At 42.1% G+C, this 26,038-nt stretch overlaps 2 protein-coding genes across 4 annotated transcripts in view; both read left to right on the top strand.

Annotated features, from left to right (window-relative positions):
• LOC119353535 overlaps positions 1-4,816 on the top strand; it is an 8,578-nt gene extending 3,762 nt beyond the window's left edge. Inside the window, exons 1-2 of one of the 2 annotated variants that reach the window (XM_037620154.1) lie at positions 2,292-3,859; positions 4,122-4,816. In XM_037620154.1, coding sequence (XP_037476051.1) covers positions 2,423-3,859; positions 4,122-4,541 — 1,857 coding nt within the window. In that variant the 5' untranslated portion in view covers positions 2,292-2,422 and the 3' untranslated portion in view covers positions 4,542-4,816. Of the gene's footprint in view, positions 1-2,291; positions 3,860-4,121 lie in introns of those variants that run through there. The other variant, XM_037620155.1, reaches the window with a different exon arrangement.
• A 13,912-nt stretch (positions 4,817-18,728) lies between these two features.
• LOC119353534 lies at positions 18,729-24,965 on the top strand. 2 transcript variants are annotated; one of them, XM_037620151.1, is made up of 7 exons: positions 18,729-19,131; positions 19,308-19,453; positions 20,416-20,467; positions 21,120-23,554; positions 23,630-23,932; positions 24,006-24,114; positions 24,183-24,965. In XM_037620151.1, exons 4-7 carry the CDS (start codon positions 22,029-22,031, stop codon positions 24,366-24,368), a joined length of 2,124 nt encoding a protein of 707 aa, XP_037476048.1. In that variant the 5' UTR covers positions 18,729-19,131; positions 19,308-19,453; positions 20,416-20,467; positions 21,120-22,028; the 3' UTR covers positions 24,369-24,965. The 2 variants fall into 2 exon arrangements, with proteins under 2 accessions (XP_037476048.1, XP_037476049.1); XM_037620152.1 differs by lacking the exon at positions 20,416-20,467.
• The last annotated feature ends 1,073 nt before the right edge of the window (positions 24,966-26,038 follow it).

Below are 26,038 nucleotides of genomic sequence, written 5' to 3'. Positions count from 1 at the left end.
ACAGGAAAAAAAATAACTACTATGTAATCATGCACAGTAATTACATACTCCCTAAATTTTTGGAACTGAGGGAGTATATACTAAATCAAGCATAATACAAGCACATCAAATTTGAAGCCTGTAAATACATGTATAGATAATTTCATCTAAAAGGAGGAAACGTTGTTTCAAAATTTTGGACTACATTGTATTGTTTGATAACGAGGACAAAATGCCAGTAAAAATATCTAAATGAAAAAAAACCATTCTGAGATATCTTAATTTTAAATTGAGTGACTACAAGACATTAAATATAATTGGGAGATGATGATTCATTTTTTTCACAACCATTACATGAAAATATTGTGAATTGTATAAATGATTTTGGATGGCCCAGGTAAAAAAAAATACAATTCATGTTTTAAGACTAGTATAGATATCCTATCACCTTATACCAGAGTTTCAACGACATGTACTATTGACACATTTCCTAGGGTTTCCCGGACATGTCCTAGGGTTTCCCCCGGTACGCAGAGGGCAGTGGGGAAGGGGTGTACCCAATGCCCTTCAGGAAAGTCCGGCGGCGCCCGCAGGCGTCACCGCGTCGATGACAGGCGAGCCGCCAAGGGTTTCTCCCAACCCAAACAACCACCACCCCAGACGTTTTGGAATGCACCACCAGACCTCCCTCCCACCAGCATGTGCCACCACAGTTACCGAACCAACCTCGTCGTCCCCTGAGGCCACCGACACGAGACATGGAGGAGGGACGAGGAGCCAACGGGCTCGGAGGCATCCGCAACTCAGCCGACGGGAGGGGACAACCACCAGCGTCAGAGAAGTACCACACGCAACCATTTTGTTTTGAAACCACATTCAACTACAAATATCAAACAATCAACAAGGATCCCTCGTCTCACGACTGAAGTACAAGATCTAACATCTTTTGGCAGTGCCTAGGCAGCTCATGCCGTCACACTCTCCACACCATCTGTAAATATATATCTGCCCATGTTTTGTCAAGAAAAAAATCCTGCCAGATAAGAAGGCGTAGAAGACAGTTTTTTTTCCATTGCGTGAGTTTACAAGACAGATGATAATGTCTAACACTGAGCTGGATATTATTCGAAATCATTTGTGTTTGGTTGCAAAGTAGTTTTAAAGTATTTCAGGAATACTGCAGTATTTTAGATTACTATGGTTTTAAATACTTTGAGGTGTTTGGCTCTAGTTAAAATTGTAGCATTATAAACTACAGTATCCACAAAACTGTAGTATTTTTGCAGTATTAAAAAAAGAGGTTAGGACCTCTTTTTTAAAAACTGAGAAACACAACAAAGGCCTTGTCTTAGCGGTGGCCTATTACAACGCTGTATACTGATTGCCAAACATGTCATTGTTTCCACAATACTTAAAAAACTGTTGTTTTCATAAACTACAGTATTCATTGTCATCGGTATAAAAAAACTGTAGTATCGGAATACTGAGGTTTTACAAAAACATTGCTTACAAATAGAGAGGACTGGAGGCCTACAAAATAGGTAATAGGAAGAATTTACCGCTGTCAAGGCCTGACCAACACATCTCAAACGAGATGAAAAATATTGCTTTCTTCAGTCTTTCATGTTGGGCAGTAAAAGAGCTTGCTGAAATGTGCTGCCTTTCTTTTTAATTATAACATATGTGTATGTACTTCAGGAAGTTCTGCCGCAACAAAAACAGGCTGGATTACCAATTGTTCTTCCGCACGAGAGGTGCCTTCAGGTCTCTTGGACCGGATGCGCTGATCTTACTCGTATGTTTTTTCAATGTTCTGGCGTGCATTGACTCCATATGGGGAAATAATAATGTAGTGGACAAACTGGCTTTGTTAATGATGATACTTGTGATTGGCACAATTCTATTTCCAGAGACTGCAATACCACCCATGTGCAACCCCCTACGCCACACACTATCATTATGGAGCCCAGTGGTTGCAATAGTACTGCTTTGCCCCTCTGTACTGTACAGGGTCGATGATGATTCCATTGACAGACTCAGTTTGAAAGCCTCAACTACCAAGCTGACAGTGTACCTGATACTATCTGTGGTCGTGCTTCTACTCACAGTAAGCAGGCTGCAGTTCCCAAGAATAGTCAAACTAGTAGACTGCACTCTTGGTAACAAAATAGTATTTTGGCATCGAGTTATTATGAACTTGTGCATGTTGGCTGCAATGGTATTGCCCATCGTCACTTCTCATGGCGATGTAAGAGGGGCGATGATCATGTTAGACATATTTGGTCTAATGATAGCGTCATTTGGCAACCTCCAGATTCCTGCAGCAGTAGTGCGCATTGGACTAGCACTGTGGGGCCTTATAGTTATAAGGCAATACTCACACGATGATCATGAAAATGTTGACCAGACAAATCTTGGGAAATCCCAGTTAATCTTTTATTTGATGGTGCTTGGCCAGGGAATACTCTATATTGTTGGTGGCCTCCTTGAGATTTTCTCGTTCATCCTACGGCGATCCCTCACCCGTCATGCTGGATTTAGAGGTCCCCAAGGATTGGAATATGTCAATTTATACTATGCATATGTCTTCGACAAATGCATGAAAGGGGCTGTGCTTGCTCCAGAGAAGACTAGCCTCATCACATTTGCTGTGGATTCTTTAAATTCAGGCTCACCCAAGAAGCAACTCTATGGGCTTAAGATGCTGCTCACCTTTCTCGAAAAGGATCCCTTAAAGACCAAAGCCATATCGGAACTCACCACTTCCATAAAGACAATGACCTGCTTGATCAGCATGTTGGGTTGGACGTGTGAAGGGGATAAAGATATTAGATTATGTGCTGCAAAGGTCACAGCCAAGCTCGCAGATAACCTCTACATTGTCCCTATCCCTGGGGCAATGCAGCTCATAGCCTCACTTCTGGACACTACTCACCGGCAGAAATTAAAGGATCCTCTTCTGGACATTGGCAGCCCTAAGGCAAAACAGGATAGTCCGATTCAACAAGTTAGAAGGAATGGACATACCTCCCCGATGCTTAAATGGTTGAAAGAGTTGTCAATATACTGTTTGATTCCAAGGAAGGAGCCAACTAACATGGATGAACAAAATTCCCATGTACTCCGATGCTGGAAGCGGATTACAAAACGTTGGTCTGTTCCAGAGGAGGAGCCATCGACAGATCAAGATCACCTACCTTTGTTGGGCATGTTAATTCTTGGCAAGCTTGCCAGCTTTGATCTTGAGAACTGTATAGAAATCAGCAGAGCAACTGGCCTCATCTCAAAGATCATAGAGTTCACAAGCAGCAGAACTGAAATGACTAATATTAATGAGACACAGCAGGCACTGCTGAAAGGTTCATCACTGGAGCTGCTGACAAGATTTTCAAGTACTAAAGGGGAATTTGGTGTAATTATGCGTCAGAGGATTTCAGAACATCCCTTCCTTTTGAGCCATCTTGCAGATATCTTGGATGACAGTGGGAGTAGCCAAGAACTTAGGGAGCTCACGTCAGAACTCCTTAGAAACCTGGCCATGGAGGGAAATACAAAGGAGGAGATTGGACAAATCCGAGTGATCATTAGCAGGTTGATGCATGCATTTCTCAGCCAAGATGCACTCTCAAGTACGGATTCAGGTCAGCGGCTACGAATGAAATCAGGACAAGCACTGGCAGTATTGGCAATGGAGAGTGCGAATAACTGTTCCGTTATGTTAGAAGAACCAGGGTACGTATTCATCAAGGAACTCACACTTATGATCCATAGTGACAGGTACAGGTACGTAGCATCAATCTTGTTGCGGAATATGTGTGTGCATGTTCGACCAGAGCTTTTCAACTCTGACCTGAAGGAAATCTCCTACATCGTGAGAGAGGTGAGCCCTACTAATAGAACCTAAATGTGCAATATAAGAGGCAGATATTGTAAATTAATATTTGACATGGTACTGCAACCTTTTCCTTCCCATACATTTAAGCTAATACTATGGAAACACCATAAACTACAACAGTTATAATTGCTATGCACGACAGAGCTAAATAAATGGACGTTTAACATCAACCACTTAAACAGAAAGTTGTGAATACTACTGAAGTTTAATCGTGGCTTACATAGCTTATCTTTTTTTCCCACTATAGGTACTGGAAGGAATAATGGATGCAGAAGGGAAAGAACTGGAGGTCCTTGTTGATCTTAGTTCACAAATATATAATGCCACTCCAGACGATTTTGCGCGAGAACTAGAGCATGGTCAGATTAAGGAGACATTTATAAAGAGGCTTGTCAATGCACTTAACTCAAATATGGTACCCACTGCTCACTGTCCCGGCATCAGGAGGGTGATAGTTGAACATGCCATATACATGATGGAATCCAATACGGTCTATGCTAGCTGTTTCAAGAACTGTGGGATGATGGAAGCACTACTAGTGGTAGAGCGTACACCTTCAAGGGCTGAAAACTACAGGTTCTTCTCAGGTGATGCAGGACTCATGGAGCACAGCATACCTCTATCCACACTTGTGGCTAGAGCAAAAGAACTGATGGACCGCGAGTAGCTACAAGGCATCAGCAGTGAAGTGTCACCTGAGTATGTGTTTAGAAGATATTGTACTCCTACTAATAGTATATACTGGGACTTGTAGGCTCAATTTTTGCTCACGACAGTAGCAAGTTACACCAAGGAGATCCCAGGAAACTAGAATTGATATTAAGCATTTAATTTGTGTATAACAAGTCACAATGTGTATCATGATGATGGCAACTTAAATAATGGATGTAAGACCATGGATATATGAAAAATGATGAATCTGCTTTGCAGTTCAATATGAAATGTCATGTTAGTTGCACATTGTGAGGGTATGAGTCTTCAACACTAACTCAGTCTTTTAGATTCTATAAGACTTACATCGGTTGTTGTTTAGCACTAGTAAATGGCGCGATCATTGAGTACTCACGAGGCACCCACTTCAGTCCAGATCCTAAACACTCATTGAGTTTATCCTGCTAATTTCCCAACTATAGATGGCACTGACCCTAACAAAGAATGATGCAATTTGACCATGGATGGAGAGGAGCCTTAGCACAATCTATTTTAACTAAGAACCCACTAAGTAGTAGCATGGTAATTTTTTTGGTTTACTCGAAGACCACAAATATTGAAATCTCTGCTTCCCTGATCGCAATCGGCCATTAACTGAACACTACAGAGTACCTATCTCATACAACCACGAACCGAAACGATGTATGTGTACAATGTACTTCCAGGACTGTCAGAGCCCGGTGCTCGGGGTCTCCGGCGGCACTCTGCCTCAGGCCGGAGAAAAAAGGGATTAATCAGAGGCGAGAAGGCGAGACTGCACCTGTCAGATGAGAAAGGGTTCAAAGCTGGGACGCGACTTCCACACGGCCCAGCGATTCGGATCCCTGCCGGAGAGGCTGGTGGCGCGCCACATCCGGCTCATCGGCGCCGCCGGCGCCGCCCGCCGCTGCTTCCAAAAAAAACATCTTCGTTTTTTTATGCCGATATCCACCACACGTGTGGCCAGTGGCGGAGTCAGGAAAGTTGAATAAGGAGGGCCAAGTGTTGTTTAGCTTTGTTGAGGAGGGCCGGATTGTCAAATTACATCATTTTTAGCCAAATTAATCACGTACTGACATGCATATTAGCTTGAATTCAATGATGTTAGGGAGGGCCAGGACCCCTGCTGGCACCCCCTGTCTCCGCCACTGTGTATGGCATAATAGGCATTCGCCCACACACCGTGTGTGACATGAGTAAGGGGCAGCCCACAGGGGCTATGTGTGGGCGAACAGTAGAATTACCCACACGTGTGAACGCAGCTACTTCGTGTCAATACGCCCAACAAGTACTACTCATCCTCACCTCGCGCGTGTGGCATGAAGCAAATATGCCCACACGTCCTGACGCAGCTACATTAGGTACCCGCGGGATGACGATTTAGTTGCCATCCGGGATGGCAGATGTAGTTATCCGGGATGTCAAATATGGTTGTAAAAACATGACAACTCTCTCTGTTTTGGTTAAGTATAGTTGCCATGTCTAATTTATGGTAGTTGTTGCGTGTAATCAAATCATAGTTGTCGTGTGTGATTAACTACTTGCCACATGTGGTCAAACAATACTTGCCATGTGTGTTTACCTAGTTGCCACGTGTGGTTAATCACAATTGCCATGTATGTTTATTTAATTGCCACATACGCGCAACTGCAGTTGCCGTCTAGCAAACGAATCATAGTTGCCATGTGTGTTTGTCTAGTTGCCATGTACGTGCAACTGCAGTTGTCATCCAACCACGTACGACTGTCGTGTGGGCGAAAAAAAATTCGCCCACATGCGCGTGAATTAGGTGATGGTTGTGTGGGCAGAAACTAATTCGCCCACACAGCGCAGCTGGCAACTGTGTGTTGTGGGACGTGTGGGCGACCTCTCCAACGCCCACACACCGGTCTTGTCCTACGTGGCACGCGAAAACTACCTCGGTGTGTCAAGATTCGTGCAAGCTTAACTGGACGGTGATTCAGGCGTGTGGGTGAGTTGCAATGTTGCCACACGTGTGGGCATTAGTGTTTTCGTTTTTTTAGGAATATGCCGAGTTGCTCGTGCTCCTGATCGCTGTTTGAGTCCGTTTGCGCGCGTATGGACATGTACAATGGTGTTATCTTAGGAGTGCCATGTAGTATAAATGATGAAATGAAGGAAAAAGAATTTTTAAGAAAAGGCTTGTCTTCTCTTATTTAAAAGAAGAAGACAAGAGATGATCTCTTAGTACAATATGTCTCACCATATTTTTAGAAATTGTTAGTTATTGAAAATAAGGCTAAGAGATAAGTTATTGTAGATTTTTTTTGTCATATCTAGATTACATGTAAAACTTAAGACTATGTTATCAACCATTATAAATGCCCTAAGTCCAATAACTTGACTGTTTAAAATGCTGTCAAAGTGTCAACCTTTGGCACAGACCTGCCCATCGAGCGATGACCTGCGCCGTCCCGTCTAGAAGTTTCCCTCAACCGGTTTTCTTGTTTTTTTTGTTTTTTGTTTTTTGTTTTTTTATTTTTTAGTTTTTCTGTTTATTTTTCTTTCTTTTCTTTTCCTTTTGCCGTTTCTTTTTTCTTTTTAATTTATTTTTTATTTTATTTCCCCCTTTTTTCTTTTTCAAGTCGATATTTGCCTTTGTTTAGTTCAAATTTTTTCATAGTTTAAAAAAATATTCAAAAATTTAAAAAATGTACAGTAATTTCAAAAAATGTTCATATATTTCAAATTTTCTTCACAAATTTAGAAAATTTTCATATTTCAAATAAAATGTGGAATTGCAAAAAATGTCCACGGTTGCAAAATTTGGTCTGAAATTCAAAAAATGTTTGCATTTGAAAAAGTGTTCAGGAATTTCAAAAAGAATTGTGGTTTCAAATTTTTGGTAGATATTTCATGAAGTTCCATTTTCAAATTTTTTTCCACAAATTTGAAAAATGTCCGTGGTTTCTTTTTTTCCTAATTTCATGAAATGTTCCATTTTCCCAATATTGGTTCAAATTTTAAAAATATCCTTGAGGTTTTAAAATTTGTTCCAAATTTCATAATTTGTTCACAACTTCAAAAAATGGTCCACGTTTTTCAAAAACATTTTCTGTAGTTTCTGTTTTTTTGTTTGCGTATGTGAAAAAATGTTCATGTGTACCAAAATCTGTTTAGAAATTCAAAAAATGTTCACACTTTTCCAAAGTATAGACTTTCAGAAAATAATGTGCACTTTTTTTAAGATGTTAACTACAACATCTAATTCCGGTTTGATACAGTAGACAAGTCCGGTTGTACGTTTGTGCTAAGTTATTAGATGTGCGTTGTTCCGCTACAAGCAATGCTAGTCAGCTGGAGTGGCAGTTAACACGCATTTGCAAGCTGTTGGTCGCCAGTTCAAGTCCTTTCATTCGTGATAGGAGCTCCCCTCCTATGGGACGCTTATTGCGTCGAAGAGTCGACGTTCCGCACAGAGGTGGCACAACTGGGCCGTCCCATTTGGCTTTCGTGAGATTAAAAAGCGCGACAAAGGGAACCCGCTAGCGCTGGGTTTCAAACCCGTGACATACAGTGTTGCCGCGCTGTGTCATTTGTTGTGACCAACTAGCTATCGTGCTTACCCCTCAAAAAAAAAAAACTAGCTATCGTGCTTGATGTGCAGCGCAGCACTAATAGAAGCAAAGGACAGCGATAAACTTAACGTTTGCTAAAAAAATCCCAAAAAACTAAATGCTAAAGTCCCACCGAGGGATCAAAATAAGCACCTCTTGCTAGGGAAATAGGTCGCTAGCCACTATACTTCCTCAGATTTTTTCTCTAAAATTGGAATCCGGTGTATATAAACTATAGGCTGCAACCAATTAAGATATTTTGAACTTTTGAACAGGATTTTTCTTAAAAGTAATTAAATTGTGAAATGGGAAAATTTTCAAACTTGTGAACATAATTTTAAAACCACGAACATTTCATGAAAACACGAACATTATTTTGGGATTGTCAACCATTTTCTTGCCAAAAAGGAAAGAAATTGCAAACCAGAACATTATACAAAATTATGAATGATTTCTAAAAAAATGCAAACATTTCATGAAAACCCAGGATTTTTTTAAAATGAGAACATTCCTAAAAATAATGAACAAATATTTCAAACTCATACATTTTTCGCAATTCCCTGAATATTTTTTAAATTTGCGAACAAAATTTGAAAGCAAGAACATTTTTTGAATTTGTGAACAAATTTGGAAAGCTAGAATGTTATTAGAAATTCCAAAACATTTTTAAATTGTTGAACAAAAAATAAAAATGCGTACATTTTTTAAAATCCTTGGAACTTTTTTGAATTTCGGAAGAAATACTTAAAACAAGAGCAGTTTACAAATTCGTGTTTTGTTTTAGAAATTGGGAACATTTTCTTCTGTGCAGCAATGAGGATAATCCTCAAGTTACGGACTCAGTCCGTGTAATTGCTACCATCATCTTTCAACTTTGCTTTCTCAAGAAACGCAATAAAATTTAACGGAATAACAGCACGGGCAATCTATCTACAATAACATAGACAAGCAAAATACTATCTGGTACTAAGTTCATGATAAATTGAAGTTCAATTAATTATATTACTTGAGAACTCCCACTTAGATAGACCTCTCTCTAATCATCTAAGTGATCACGTGATCCAAACCATAACCGATCATCATGTGAAATGGAGTAGATTTCAATGGTGAACATCACTATGTTGATCATATCTACTATATGATTTACGCTCGACCTTTCGGTCTCAGTGTTCCGAGGCCTTATCTGCATATGCTAGGCTTGTCAAGTTTAACCTGAGTATTTTGCGTGTGTAAAACTGTCTTACACCCGTTGTAAATGAACGTTGAGTTTATCACACCCGATCATCACGTGGTTTCTCGACACGATAAACTTTGGCAACGGTGCATACTCAAGGAGAACACTTTTACCTTAAAATTTAGTGAGAGATCATCTTATAATGCTATCGTCAAACAAAGCAGAATAAGATGCATAAAGGATAAACATCACATGCAATCAATATAAGTGATATGATATGGCCATCATCATCTTGTGCCTTTGATCTCCATCTCCAAAGCACCGTCATGATCACTATCGTCACCGGCGCGACACCTTGATCTCCATCGTAGCATCGTTGTCGTCTCGCCAACTATTGCTTCTACGACTATCGCTACCGCTTAGTGATAAAGTAAAGCAATTACAGGGCGATTGCATTGCATATAATAAAGCGACAACCATATGGCTCCTGCAATTGCCGATAACTCTGTTACAAAACATGATCATCTCATACAATAAATATAGCATCATGTCTTGACCATATCACATCACAACATGCCCTGCAAAAACAAGTTAGACGTCCTCTACTTTGTTGTTGCAAGTTTTACTTGGCTGCTACGGGCTGAGCAAGAACTGTTCTTACCTACGCATCAAAACCACAACGATAGTTCATCAAGTTAGTGTTGTTTTAACCTTCTCAAGGACCGGACGTAGTCACACTCGGTTCAACTAAAGTTGGAGAAACTAACATCCGCCAACCACCTGTGTGCAAAGCACGTCGGTAGAACCAGTCTCGTGTAAGCGTACGCGTAATGTTGGTCCGAGCCGCTTCATCCAACAATACCGCCGAACCAAAGTATGACATGCTGGTAAGCAGTATGACTTGTATCGCCCACAACTCACTTATGTTCTACTCGTGCATATAACATCTACGCATAAACCTGGCTCGGATGCCACTGTTGGCGAACGTAGTAATTTCAAAAAAAATTCCTACACGCACGCAAGATCATGGTGATGCATAGCAACAAGAGGGGAGAGTGTCGTCCACGTACCCTCGTAGACCGTTAAGCGGAAGCGTTATGACAACGCGATTGATGTAGTTGTACGTCTTCACGATTGATCGATCCTCATTACCGAACGTACGGCCCCTCCGCATTCAGCACACGTTCAGCTCGGTGACGTCCCGCGAACTCACGATCCAGTAGAGCTCGGGGAAGAGTTTCGTCAACACGATGGCGTGGTGACGATGTTGATGAAGCTACCGTTGCAGGGCTTCGCCTAAGCACCGCTATAGTATGACTGAGGTGGATTATGGTGGAGGGGGCACCGCACACGGCTGGGAGAGATCAATGATCAACTGGTGTGTCTAGAGGTGCCCCCTGCCCTCATATATAAAGGAACAAGGAGGGAGGCCGGCCGGCCCTAGAGGGCGCGCCAGGAGGAGGAATCCTCCTCCTAGTAGGAGTAGGATTCCCCTCTTTCCTACTCCTACTAGGAGGGGGGAAAGGAAGGGGGAGAAGGAGAAGGAAAGAGGGGCGCCGCTCCCCCTCTCCTAGTCCAATTCGGACCAGAGGGGGAGGGGGCGTGCGGCCTGCCCTGGCCGGCCTCTCTCTCTCTCCACTAGGGCCCAACAAGGCCCATTAACCCCCGGGGGGTTCCGGTAACCCCTCTGGCACTCCGGTAAAATCCCGATTTCACCCGGAACTCTTCCGATGTCCAAATGTTGGCTTCCAATATATCAATCTTTATGCCTCAACCATTTCGAGACTCCTCGTCATGTTCGTGATCATATCTAGGACTCCGAACTACCTTCGGTACATCAAAACATATAAACTCATAATACCGATCGTCACGGAACTTTAAGCGTGCGGACCCTACGGGTTCGAGAACTATGTAGACATGACCGAGACATGTCTCCGGTCAATAACCAATAGCGGAACCTGGATGCTCATATTGGTTCCTACATATTCTACGAAGATATTTATCGGTCAAACCGCATAACAATATACGTTGTTCCCTTTGTCATCGGTATGTTACTTGCCCGAGATTCGATCGTCGGTATCCCAATACCTAGCTCAATCTCGTTACCGGCAAGTCTCTTTACTCGTTCCGTAATGCAACATCCCACAACTAACTCATTAGTCACATTGCTTGCAAGGCTTATAGTGATGTGCATTACCGAGAGGGCCCAGAGATACCTGTCCGACAATCGGAGTGACAAATCTTATTCTTGATCTATGCCAACTCCACGAACACCATCGGAGACACCTGTAGAGCACCTTTATAATCACCCAGTTAAGTTGTGACATTTGGTAGCAAACAAAGTGTTCCTCCGGTATTCGGGAGTTGCATAACCTCATAGTCATAGGAACATGTATATGTCATGAAGAAAGCAATAGCAGTAAACTTAAACGATCAAGTCCTAAGCTAACGAAATGGGTCAAGTCAATCACAGCATTCTCCTAATGATGTGATCATGTTGATCAAATAACAACTCATGTCTATGGCTAGGAAACTTAACCATCTTTCATCAATGAGCTAGTCAAGTAGAGGCATACTAGTGACACTATGTTTGTCTATGTATTCACACATGTATTATATTTCCGGTTAATACAATTCTAGCATGAATAATAAACATTTATCATGAAATAAGGAAATAAATAATAACTTTATTATTGCCTCTACGACATATTTCCTTCATCTTCATCTTGAGGTAGGCATAGTGCGGCACTGCCATGAACTTGGGTAGAGCCAGCCGGCCTAGGAGCGTGTGGTAAGGGCTTCTAGGTCAACCACCTTAAACCAAACTGGCTCTCGGCGGAAGTGATATTTGTCTTCGAAGAGGACATCTATCTTGATCTTGCCGATTGGTGAGCAGGAAAGGCCAGGTACAATGCCATGGAAAACAGTTCGACAAGGCTGGAGTTGTCTTTCTTTGATGTGCAGTTTCTCCATGGTGTCACGGTAGAGGATGTTGATGCTGCTACTGCCATCTATTAGGACTCGGGAGAAACGAGTAGCTCGCCTATCTGCCAAAAAGATGGCATCCAACACCAAGGCATTGGAACCCGGGGAAGGCATCACCTTCGGGTGGTCTGCATGGCTCCAGCTGATGGGCTTCTCGGACCAGTGCATGAACTCCGGGGCTTCTGAAGTGACAGCATTCACCTCACGGTGCTATTGATGCCGACTGTGCCTGTCGTCAGCCACACTGGTGAAGACGATGTAGGCCCCGTGTTCTTCGGGGAATTCATCCTGGACGGCGGCAACAGGGTGGACCGCCGGCTGTGGAGGAGGTGGAGCCGGCTGTCCAGCAGGTGGAAGCGGCAGTCCTGGTTTTGCCCACACTGCAGAGCCGCGCCACACACTCTCCCTCTCACCAGAACGCGCCAAGCAGCCCCTCACCACGTCTCCGGCAAGCCAGGAGCTAGCCGCCACGGCCGCCCGACAGCCCCTGCTCAGGTCGGCGCCGCCCGAGCCTCTCCCGCTCGCCACCTGCCGCTGGAGCAGCGCGAGCTCATCCATAAGCACGTCCTCTAGCGCTCGTCGCCGCCACGTCCTCCTGCAACAACAGAGAGGCGGTTCGCCGGCGATCCTATCCGCGGCCGCCGCGAACCGACATGGCCACACTATATAAGAGGCCCCCGAGCACGTCCCGTTCCCCAGGCAGCCTCAAATCACCCCCTAGTTCCCCCGCGGCATCCAATCGACCCGAGGAGGTCGTCTTCTTCCTCTCCGGCAACTCTTGCCGCCGCTACTGCCCCCGGCCACTCCGGCGCCACCAGGGCCTCCCCCTCTCCACTCTCTTCACCAGAAGCTCTCTCTTCCTCCCGTGAACCCATCCCCCTGCTCGATTTTGATCGGGAACCACCGTAGCCCCAAACCCACTTTGCTCCCGAAGCCATCTCCGCCGCGAAGCTCGTCGCCGGTGACTCCGTCCACTTCGGCGACCATGGCGGGTACCCCCGAGTTCGTCTCGACCTCCTGAGCACACCCATGCGCTCAGATCACCGAGGGACGCCTCCATTCGCCGGTGAGCCTCGCCGGAGCTCCGCCTCTGTTCGGTCGGGGGAGACGACGCGCGCGTGGACTGGTCAAACCTGACCAGTGGGCCACGCGGGCCCACTGTCAGTGACCCAGCGCCGGTCCATGCAGGCGTAAGTGGAAACGTAATTCCAAAGTACGTGTTCGACGTGTACATTTCGAAACGTTTTCTTTTATTTTTCTGTTTTATTTAAAAACCAGAGATTTGACTAAACGTTGACTGGTTATATCTTTTTAAATAAAACTCCAAATGAATTGATTATTTTTCCTACATCTCTCAAATTATGTCTAGTTTATTTTAAGATTTATTTGAAAAAATTTCAAACAACTTTTTTGTGCTGTTTTGAAAATGTGTGTTAATTCAAATTTATTTGAAATAGGATTTTGGAGAGAGGATGAAAACTTTCAAAAGTTTTGGAGAGCACCCTCACCTCTCCACACCTTGAAGGAAAGCATTTTGAACCCTGGCATAATATTTTTGTGCGTTGGTTGACACGATTATAACATCGCCTTAATACGGAGAACCCGTTATTTTATGTGGTGACCAAGGTTGTCAGAATCGCGATTCTGTTAGACGATTCTACGACTTTACGATCCAAACTAACCGCTATGATTCTACGACTTTAGTTCTTAGAATCTACGTTTCTACGATCTTGATAGTGAAGATTCTACGATTTGCAATCCTACCGTCGAAGCTCCGATCCGATTCAAAATCACGATTCTGACAACCTTGGTGGTGACCCAATCATTCGCATGAATGCATATTGGAGATTTCCTTGCTGTTGGAAACGGATATACTTGTGATGGTAATCGCCCTCGTATGCCTTGCATGCATGCCGGAAAGAAATCCGGGAAAGCCTCTGCCTTGGGTAGGCGTGAGCTTGTCTCCGGTCTCCGTCGGGACGGTTATGTTCGATATGGCATTGTAAGGTAAATGAGTGGTGATTCGGTTAGTTGTAATAATTTTGCTATACATATCAGGCAGTGAATATTTAAGCCTCCTGAGTCGGCCGTAGATCGACTCTTGTTCCGGTAACCCCCATACTTGTTTCGTGCTGCCACTGGTCCCTGCCGTAGGTGGGGTATGGTTCAGTAAGTTGTTAACCCTTGTCTTGGCACACACCGTACAGAGAGGCCATGGTGGAAGATACCGGCTGCATCCGGTAGGCACGCCACCTGGTCCGGGAGCATGGGTGTATCTGGTTGGGACCGAGAGGGGGGCACCCCTTAGAGCGCGCGATAGAAATTTGATCCCATGCTACGCGAGGTTGTAGCCTCCCCACTTAGAGTTTTGCTTAACAGGTGTCATGGGTGATTCCAGACACGAGTAAAAGCTGGTGTGTGCAAGTCAGGCGTGTTTTCAGCTAAAAGACCGTAGACGGAATTAGTTCCGATGGACTAAAGAAATCCGTTACTCGTGGGTAAAGAGTACACCCTCTGCAGAGGTATTAAACCTATTCGAATAGCCGTGTCCATGGTTAAGGACTACAGTCTGGGATGGGTCAAGTGTCGGTCTTAGTGTCGATCTTCGAAGGTGAAACTGTTAAACCAGAACATATGGATTTTTACTTGTGATATATGATTGTTATGATTTTTATTGTTGTGGACTAACCGTTTGCATTGTTTGAAATAATGAATAACCCTGGGACGGTACCACCTCCTGGATATTCACCATGATTATGTTTATATATATAGGCCCTTTATGTGGCGTCGCTCAGACGCCCGACTGTGGCATGTTTGTTATTTCATTTTTGCATAAGTCCTTTATGTGGTGTCGCTCAGACGCCCGACTGTGGCAGGTTCGTTATTTCATTTACTTATAAGCCCTTCATGTGGTGTCGCTCAGACGCCCGACTGTGGCATGTTTGTTATTTCATTTTTGCATAAGCCCTTTCTGTGGTGTCGCTCAGACGCCCGACTGAGGCATGATGCATATTATTATCCTTTCGAGGCGTCGCTTCAGACACCCGATCGGTGCTTTATATTTTTACACCCCATTTGTTTACTCATGATTTATTTAAATGATCTACTTGCGTGCATCATGAACCTTATTTTATAACTGACGAAGCGATCATAGAATATTTCAAAGCATGATTATCAGTGGCTATATTATACCTGTGTTCTTAATGTTTGCGAGTACATTCAAAGTACTCACTGGCTTGTCCCTGGCTATTGTCTTGGCCAGATTGCTTGCTTGGAGAGGAGCGTTGCGATGACAGCCCCGGAACCTAAGCAACGGTGATAGCAGCCTCGCGAAGATAGGAGTTAACCTGGTCAGCTGTTCCTGTGGGAAATGGAGTCCCATAGACCGTGGTGAACCACAAACCGCTTCCGCCATCAACTGCTAGAAACTCTTTTGTTGTACTCACTGACCAGAATGGTCTTGTAGTACTACATATTATGTATTTTTGCTTGGAATTTCTGTATCAAGTTGGTGCCTCATCAGCTAACAGTAATCCTGGGGCTGGTGAGCACAAGGGCCATTTTCTGAAAATTTTATCCCGAAAATCCGGTCGTGACAAATCATATAGTTTGGTCATGCTCCATTTTCATCACACAAGAATGCTCTCATCATGCACAACCCCGATGACAAGCCAAGCAATTGTTTCACACTTTAGTAATCTCAAACTTTTTTCAACTTTCACGTAATACATGAGAGTGAGCCATGGATATAGCACTATGGGTGAAATAGAATATAATAAAGGGGGTTATGTGGAGAAGACAAAAATAGAGAAAGTCTCACATCGACGCGGCTAATCAATGGGCTAGGGAGATGCCCATCAATTGATGTCAATGCAAAGGAGTAGGGATTGCCATGCAATGGATGCACTTGAGCTATAAATGTATGAAAGCTCAACAAAAGAAACTAAGTGGGTGTGCATCCAACTTGCTTGCTCGCGAAGACCTAGGGCACTTGAGGAGGCCCATTGTTGGAATATACAAGCCAAGTTCTATAATGAAAAATTCCCACTAGTATATGAAAGTGACAAAACAAGAGACTCTCTATCATGAAGATCATGGTGCTATTTTGAAGCACAAGTGTGGAAAAAAAGGATAGTAGCATTGTCCCTTTTTTATTTTTTTAGTTAGCCTTTCTTTTTTTATTTGGCATTTTTTTTCTTTTTTTGGGACAATGCTCTATTAATGATGATCATCACACTTCTATTTATTTACAACTCAAAGATTACAACTCGATACTAGAATAAAGTATGACTCTATATGAGTGCCTCTGGTGGTGTACCGGGATGGGCAATGAATCAAGGGTGACATGTATGATAAATTATGCATGGTGGCTTTGCCACAAATACGATGTCAACTACATGATCATGCAAGGCAATATGACAATGATGAAGTGTGTCATAATAAATGGAACGGTGGAAAGTTGCATGGCAATATATCTCGGAATGGCTATGGAAATGCCATAATAGGTAGGTATGGTGGCTGTTTTGAGGAAGATATAAGGAGGTTTATGTGTGATAGAGCGTATCATATCACGGGATTTGGATAAACCGGCGAAGTTTGCACCAACTCTCAAGGCGAGAAAGGGCAATGCACGTTACCGAAGAGGCTAGCAATGATGGAAGGGTGAGAGTGCGTATAATCCATGGACTCAACATTAGTCATAAAAAACTCACATACTTATTGCAAAAATCTACAAGTCATCAAAAACCAAGCATTACGCGCATGCTCCTAGGGGGTAGATTGGTAGGAAAAGACCATCGCTCGTCCCCGACCGCCACTCATAAGGAAGACAATCAAATAACACCTCATGTTTCAAATTTGTTACACAATGTTTACCATACGTGCATGCTACGGGACTTGCGAACTTCAACACAAGTATTTCTCAAATTCACAACTACTCAACTAGCACAACTTTAATATCACTATCTCCATATTTCAAAACAATCATCAAGTATCAAACTTCTCTTAGTATTCAATGCACTTATATGAAAGTTTTTTATTATATCAAAAGCAAATTACCATGTTGTTCTAAAGGACTCTCAAAATAATATAAGTGAAACATGAGAGATCAATTATTTCTATAAAATAAAACCACCACCGTGCTCCAAAAGGATATAAGTGAAGCACTAGAGCAACAACAAACTACTCCGAAAGATATAAGTGAAGATCAATGAGTAGTTGAATAATTATGCAACTATGTAAAGACTCTCTAACATTTAAGAATTTCAGATCTTGGTATTTTATTAAAATAGAAAGCAAAACAAAATAAAATAAAATGGTGCTCCAAGCAAAACACATATCATGTGGTGAATAAAATATAGCTCCAAGTAAAATTACCGATGAACGAAGACGAAAGAGGGGATGCCTTCCGGGGCATCCCCAAGCTTAGGCTCTTGGTTGTCCTTGAATATTACCTTGGGGTGCCTTGGGCATCCCCAAGCTTAGACTCTTGCCACTCCTTGTTCTACAGTTCATCGAATCTTTATCCAAAACTTGAAAACTTCACAACACAAAACTTAACAGAAAACTTGTAAGCTCCGTTAGTATAAGAAAATAAATCACCACTTAGGTACTGTTGTGAACTCATTCTAAATTCATATTGGTGTAATATTTACTGTATTTCAACTTCTTTATGGTTCATACCCTCCGATACTACTCATAGATTCATCAAAATAAGCAAACAACACATAGAAAACAGAATCTGTCAAAAACAGAACAGTCTGTAGTAATCTGTAGGATTAGAATACTTCTGTAACTCCAAAAATCCTGAGAAATTAGGAAGTCCTAGGAAATTTGTTTATTAATCTACTGAAAGTAGAATTGGTATTTTATCGCTCTCTGGTAAGAAATGAAAATTATTCTCGTGAGCTCATACTTTTTGTTTTTTACAGCAAGATCAAATAACAATGACCCAAGAAGGTCCTAAAGGCTTTACTTGGCACGAACACTAATTAAAACATAAACCACATCGAAACAGAGGCTAGATGAATTATTTATTACTAAACAGGAACAAAAATAAAATTGGGTTGCCTCCCAACAAGCGCTGTCGTTTAACGCCCCTAGCACTACAACAAAACATGTCAGTAGGCACGTTTTTTCTAAGACGCTTTTATATTCGTCCCTATACTGAAAGCATCTAGTATGTAGGTACGCTTTTTGAGATGACGTAAATACCGTCACAAATCTTAATTTTAGGGTATATATCATTTATTATTTTTTACATGTGTAAATAAGTACAGACGATTTTTGAGACGTTTTAGGATACATGAAAGAGTTTAACAAATAAATAATAAAACCAAAGTATTTTTTACAGAAAAAGGAAATTACGGGGCCCATCTATTCAGTAAAACGAGCCCACGTATCGAACTCAGCGCGCGCTCTCCTTCACCTTATCCGCCACCACGTCCTGAGCCGCCCATCTATGCCGCCGCCGCCGACGGGTTGGCTCCTCCTCCACCCATGCGCCCCCTCCCAATCTCCATAGCCTCCAACGACCAACTCCATCTCCTGCCTCCTGCAACTAGTCCTGCCAGTGCGCCGCGTCCGCCGCCGGTGAATGCCTTCCGCAAGGACTGCCCCTAGCCCCTCTGCCCCGGCGCTCCTCGGTCGTCCCCGTCCCTTTGCCTGGTCGCTAGGGACGTGCTGCTCCACGCCTCCTCCTGCTGGGAGCCGCCGCCGGCCGTGCCGGCTCTGGCGCTTTGCTCCGGCCAATCCCGGGCTGCTCGCCTGCTCGGCCGGACCTTGCCGCCCAGGACTTGCTGTCAACAAATAGCAAGCAGGCTGGGACAGGGGTATTTTCTGAGAAAGCTCTCTCTTCTGTTCTTCCTATCAGTGTATGATGAAAATGAAATTAAATTTGAACTCAAAAATTGTGTATCAACATATATGCAGGGGACTGTGTATATGTATAACATATTGTGATTTGGAAGGGAATGCATTTTAATATCAATTTTATTTCATTTTGTAGAAAAAGAAGAGGAAGATATATTTCATTGCAAGTTTCAACACCCAGTGTTTCAGTTGGACTGAATCAACTCCACAAATTGGAACAACCATAGATTGGACCACCGCCTTTGGCTTCAAACAACCCGCCTTCAATCTCAACTCGAGAAAGTACCTCTTTTGTATCCCATACTCTTTTTTTGAAGTTTTTGGTATGTTTTTATCTATTTTGTTGTATCATTAAGAATTGAGTTTAAATTCTAGAAAGACATACAATTTGTCCAAAAGTATCAAGCATTGGATGTAAAGTGGACAACCTATTCGGTACTGAAACCATATATGTAGCATGTATGAAGCTGAATCATGCTTACAACACTGAAGAGCACAGTAACTTCCATAATGGAAGTAAGTAGCTGCAATCTTCCAGGATTTTTTATAAATAAATCAGCAACATGCCACTCACCTAAGTTGACTTTTCAGCATATCCTACCATGCGCCAATGAGGCAAGTGGTAGTGTATCCTAAAAATCCCCTTTTCCTGAAGGTGTAAACACATGCAGCAACTGATCGTGTGCATTGGAATGCACTGTTTGATAATTACTCTCTTAGGCCCTGCTTGCTAACTTTGTAAAAATATGCGACCGGCTACCCTTCAACAACTGCAAGTCACTTGGGGACTATTTGGTTTCCAGCCAAATGTTGCCAGACCTATGGTTAGGCACACATAATTTCTGAGGTGAGTGAGTGTTCAGTTGGCTGACACAGTTGTGGCTTGCGACTTTACTAGTCACATGATTAAGGAGTATATTTTGGCCACACTTTTGTGGCAAGCCACACTCTGTCCCGAGGGGTAACAATTACTACTTTTGGCTTAGTTGTGGCAAAGTAAGCTTTTAACCAAACTAGGGTGTTCAATTGGTCTTAAGTTTCAATACAGTATTGTAGATCATCACATATGTTCTCTGTTTCTTGTTCAATGATGTCTTATTTGACTCGTTAATCAGTCCAACTTAATATCCTTTTTCCTGTTATCCTTAGAACAAATAGATATGACGTGTATGCAGTGCAGCCCACTAATTATTTAGATTGCATTGCAAACACCCTTTTATACATGCTTTTCATTTTTCATTCAGGTGGCTGCACATATCCTCCAGGTTTCTGTAATTGGGACGGAGTGTATTTCCAGTATGGTGATAACTGTATATATAATAATACTGACTGTGATCATTGGCCTTTTTTACCTTCTGTTGTAGCTTGATTTTTGTATATGGTGCTTACCTGAGATGCACAAGATCATCAATAACATGATGATATAAAGCAGGGAAATTAACACAGTTGTTTTTTAAAGCACCCTATTATATGGTTTTTATGCTCAGTTTGGATACTTAGATAGTCCAACAATCTTAGTAGTTTTGCAGAAGGAAAGAAGTCCCTACAGCGATTAGAAAGAGTGAATATTTCTAGATAATTGAAGGCCCTCCATATATAATATCAATCATGTGTCCTGTTTTATATTTTTGTTTGTTCATGTGGTGTGTGTTTCCTTTTGATGTAGCCAGAGTTGGGATTATGGGGAGAAAGATGGCAGCATATGTGCAATTGTATTGAACTGAGTGGCGTCTTTGCATACTAGTTAAACCTACAATGGCACATATCTTTTGATGTTTTTCAATTCAAGGTTGATGAAATATTTTAGGATCCAATCATTGAATTAAAATATCTATGTATTCCATGCTTTTCTTGCAAAAAGATTTAGATCAGCTCTCATCTCTTAAATAACACATGTAAAGTTATACACTGACATATTTTTTTGTTTCATTACTTCGGCATATCAAAGGGCAATGGATCGAGGTTGGATGAGTCAACCAAGAGCTAGTGCTACTTAGAAAGATGGTGTCGAGCAATTTCTGTCTTTTGCATTCCATGATGTTCCGGCTGGTGATAGAATTCGTTGTCCTTGTGTAAATTGCCGAAATAAAGCTATGCAGAGTTATGATGGAGTGAAAACTCACTTGAGATGTGATGGTATTCTTCAAGGTTACACTAAGTGGGTTTGCCATCGAGAGGATTACAGTGAACCATCATTTGCATTTGCTCATGTATCAGATAACAGTGGCAATCTATCTATTCCTGGCATCCCAAGGAATGTTGTTGGAGAAGGCAACCATGGAAGGATGGATGACATGCCAGGACTCTTAAGTGTTGTCTTTGCTATGGCTAACAGTTGTGAATCTTTATCAAGAACATCTGATGGTGAATTAGATGGCGTTGAATTTGAGAATATGGTACCTAATTCAGTTGAGGATGAGAATGCAGATACTCAAACAAGGAAGAAACCTAATACATATGCAAGCTTCTCAGAGGATGCAAACACGGAGTTATACCCTGGATGTAAATTATTTTCTAAGTTGTCATTTCTCATCACCTTGTATCACATGAAATGCTTACATGGATGGTCACAAGAATCATTTGCAACGCTACTTGGTGTTTTGTCTGATGCACTTCCACAGGCACAACTACCAAAGAAGTACTATGAGGTACAAAAAATCATCCGTGGCTTAGGCCTTGACTACGAGAAAATTCATGAATGCCCCAATGATTGCATGCTTTTTCGAGGTGAACGAGCTGATCAAGAGTCTTGCCATGTGTGTCTAAGCATAAGAAGAAACCAGCCAAGGTGTTGCGTTACTTTCCTTTGATACTGAGTATTCAAAGGATCTTTGCAACAAGAAAAACATCAGATGACATGCGTTGGCACGATGAGGGTCGTACTAAAGATGGAAAGATACGGGATCCAGCTGATGGCGAGTGTTGGAAAGATCTTGATGCTAGATACCCCGGTTTTGCTGCTGATCCTCGTAATCCGCGCCTTGGCATTTCGAGTGATGGATTTAACCCTTTTAGGAGTATGAGTTCAAAACATAGTACTTGGCCAGTGATGCTTATCCCGTACAACCTATCGCCTTGGATTTGCATGAAAGAAACATCTCTAATTTTATCGATGATCATTCCTGGACCAGCTTCCCCTGGGAATGACATTGATATATATTTGCAGCCACTGATTGATGAGCTCTTACAGTTATGGGATGGTGTAGACACATTCGACGCTTCCTCGCAGGAGATATTTCCACTCAAGGCTGCACTGTTATGGACTTTAAATGATTTTCCAGCATTAGCTTACCTGTACGGTTGGAGCACAAGTGGTAAATATGGGTTTCCATCATGTGGTCCTTGTACAAGATCATTTCGCCTGAATAAGAGTATGAAACTTTGTTATATGGGTCACCGTCGCTGGTTACCACAGGGTCATGTATTTCGAAACCGAAGAAGGCAGGAATTTGATGGCACTAAAGTGACAGAATTGGCACCGACAACTATGAGTGGTAGTTCAGCTTTGAAAAGGTTGCAAGGCAGAGTGTTTGTGTTAGGCAAAAAAGGCAATGTAGCAAAGAAAGCAAAGGGCGGAAAGAAGGTCAAAAACAGTGAAAAAGAAAATGAAATGAATCAAGAGCCGAAGCGTAAAAGGAAGGCAGGCAACAAGAAGTCAATTAAGAACCAAGGTAAGCCTGAGAAGAAGCCTGAGGATTGGTTAAAAAAATCAATATTTTTCAACTTGCCATATTGGGAACTTAACAAGTTAAGGCACAATCTTGATGTAATGCACATAGAAAAGAATGTGTTTGATAATTTAATTGGAACGTTGTTGGATATTGATTCTAAAACAAAGGATGGCCTTAATGCACGGCTTGATTTGGCAGAAATTGGTGAAAATGGAATTCGACATAATCTTCATCCTGTTGTAGATGATAATGGAAAAATAGTATTGCCTGATGCACCATTTACTATGTCTAGAAAACAGCAAGAAATACTTTGTTCAGTGATGCACAATATTAGGACCTCCGATGGATATGCATCAAATTTTTCTAGGCATGTCAACATGAAAGATTGTACAATCTCAGGTCTCAAAAGTCATGATTGTCATGTTATTCTGGAAGATATTCTTCCTCTAGCACTTCGATCCTGTTACCCACACAAAGAGGTCATGGAAATAGTTATCGGGCTGTCTAATTTCTTCAAGAAACTATGCTCGAAAGTGTTAGATGTCTCTGAGCTTGACGAACTTCAAGAGAGTATTGTGATGACACTTTGCAATATGGAGAGAATTTTTCTTCCATCATTCTTTACTATCATGGTGCATCTAATGGTGCACTTGGTTGAAGAAGTTAAACTTGGTGGTCCAGTGCACTATCGGTGGATGTACCCCCTAGAGAGGTATGGCACTTTAACTTCGATTTTATTTAATCTTCAATAGTTTTGAGAAGTAACATCTTGCTTAATTAAATTTAGATCATTTGTTCGGCTGAAAGCACTTGTACGCAATAGAGCATTTCCTGAAGGTTCAATTGCTGAAGGGTATCTTGCCCAAGAATGCTTGACCTTTTGTTCAAGATTTCTAGAAGGAACTACATGTTTTACAAGACCATCAAGAAACCCCAATCCTTCAGACAAGATAAAAGATTTGTACATGTTCCATAGTGCTGGTGAGCCAATTGGAAAGGTTGTCCCAGTTGGGCAGTTTAATAGCCGGCTTCTTATTCAAGCACACCGATATGTCTTGCGACATTGTGATGAGCTTGCAGATTTCCGCAAGTATGTATCACTTCTATCTTTAATTAATTTGTTTAGAGTTTGCCAAGAAGTTCATATAATTTAATTGTTACAGTGAATTTGTGGCCGAAGAGAATAGCAAACGATGTGACTCAGCTAATTTGACAGAAGCTGATACCACTAAGTTAATTAATGAACACTTTGCTGACTGGTTGGAACAAAAGGTACATTTTACCGTATTCATGTACTCTGAATTATATAGGCACCTGAATTTAACTAATTGAACATACAGGTTTTACAAAGCGATGGATCAACTATTACAGAAAAGGTAAGAGCTTTGGCTGCAAAACCCAACAGATATGGGGTGCGCTACAGTGGCTATGTCATCAACGGCTTTAGGTTCCACACGATGAGTCATGAGTCAGTGCATGTCACACAAAATAGTGGTGTAGTGAACATTGCAGAAAAATGGTGTTAGATATTATGGCAGATTAAGTGACATCTTTGAATTGTCATACAATGATTACAAGGTGGTGTTCTTTAATTGTGATTGGTACGATGTCTACCACAAAGTTGGCATTCAAACGGATGAGTTTGGGTTCACTCTTGTGAACAAGTCTCGGAAAATACACACAGGAGATGAGCTAGAGGATGATCCTTTTGTATTTTCCTCCCAAGTGCAGCAGGTTTTCTACGTTCAAGACCCAAAAGCTGAACTATGGAATGTAGTAGTGGAAGTCAGGCCTCGTGATCTTTTTGACATGGGTGTTGACGAATCATCGGATGAAACAGATTAGAGCATTGTGCTTTTGGTTCAGGCTGAAGTATGGTGGAAGCTCTTTGCTGGTGTGGTTCTTTGCATGCAACTACAATTTTAGTTATGGTTTTGGTAGCGGTTTACAAGCACAAAGTCAGAATGCTTTATTATAGTTTGTGGTTGTATTTTTTTTCGTACTAATTCAGGGCACAGCCCAAGTGTACTTGGTTGTGAATTTTAAGTTGATTCTGTAGAATTTCTGTTCCGGAAATTAAGTATCACATTTGGTTTATTGATTATTCCCACATGTTGCAGTTATCTCGTATTGTTATATTACATGGCCGAGAAATGTTGAATATACAATTGTGAATTCTTCTTTTTAAGATCATGCCTTAGACACTCGTCTTTTTCAATGTAAGAAACTAGGTTTTATCAGACTGATGTTCTTTTGTCTGGCCATTGTAAAATGTGTTGCCACAATGTCACAAGTGCATTTTTCTAAGGCTGTTGACTATCAGAACTTGGAAGTGGCAAACTGGCAATGCAGTTAGATAGAAACATTCTGCGATATCCATGGACCGAGTCATTTTTATCGGATTGTAGGTTTCTTTTACCTTGCTGGGATCCAAATGGTGGGTCCAACATTACCAAATTTGGCAGCATTTTGCTACCATTTCAGTACCAACTGCCAAATATAGAACCAAAAATAAAGTGTCCAGAGTTTGATGAAATTTTGACACAAGGACAACCATATAATGGCTACTATTCTATCAAATTTTCATCAAATTTAGAGTCACTGTTTGAGAAAATCATCCATTCTTCATTTTCAGCCAAAATTTGGCCTAAAACTTGAACCGAAAAACAAAGTGTCCAGAAAATAATGAAATTTTTACACAACGACAACCATATGATTATTATTGTGGGAAATTTTCAATGGTTTTGGCTGAACAGAATAAAAAATAAAATTGAAAAACCAATTCACCGCCTATTGGCAAACAATTTGAAACCAAATAAGTATCCATATGGATTATGAAATTTTGACACAAGGACAACCATGCTCCGCCTCCTGCTGCGGCGCCTGGCGGCTGTCTCAGCGATCGTAACAAAGCGGTCGAGCGGCCGCGCAGCAGCAAGGTCCAAATCGTTGGGGACCCATCCTGGAGGCACGTCGCTCTTGACGAACGCAAAGCGGGGAGCGGCATTGCGCTAGCCGTACCGCTCCTGTTGCCTCGCCGCGCGCTCCTCCTCAAATAAGATGGCACTTGAGCCCGATGCACCGCCGTAACCACCTCCTCCGGGGTAGTGGAGGATGCACCACGCTCCTTCATGATCATGGGTGGAAGCTCCTCCTTTATCGGGCGGCGATTGCGGCGTGGCGGCGATGAGGGTCT

Source organism: Triticum dicoccoides, chromosome 2A (genome assembly GCF_002162155.2).
Source record: "Triticum dicoccoides isolate Atlit2015 ecotype Zavitan chromosome 2A, WEW_v2.0, whole genome shotgun sequence".
Classification (NCBI taxonomy): domain Eukaryota; kingdom Viridiplantae; phylum Streptophyta; class Magnoliopsida; order Poales; family Poaceae; genus Triticum; species Triticum dicoccoides.
This window is presented reverse-complemented; position numbering and strand designations above follow the sequence as displayed.

Excerpts from the sequence above, each read along its gene's own strand:
- LOC119353534 (XM_037620152.1), top strand. The coding sequence starts at position 22,029 with ATGCGTTGGCACGATGAGGGTCGTACTAAAGATGGAAAGATACGGGAT. Across the intron at positions 23,555-23,629 it reads TGGATGTACCCCCTAGAGAG|ATCATTTGTTCGGCTGAAAG; the intron begins GTATGGCACTTT and ends AATTAAATTTAG. Across the intron at positions 23,933-24,005 it reads GAGCTTGCAGATTTCCGCAA|TGAATTTGTGGCCGAAGAGA; the intron begins GTATGTATCACT and ends TAATTGTTACAG.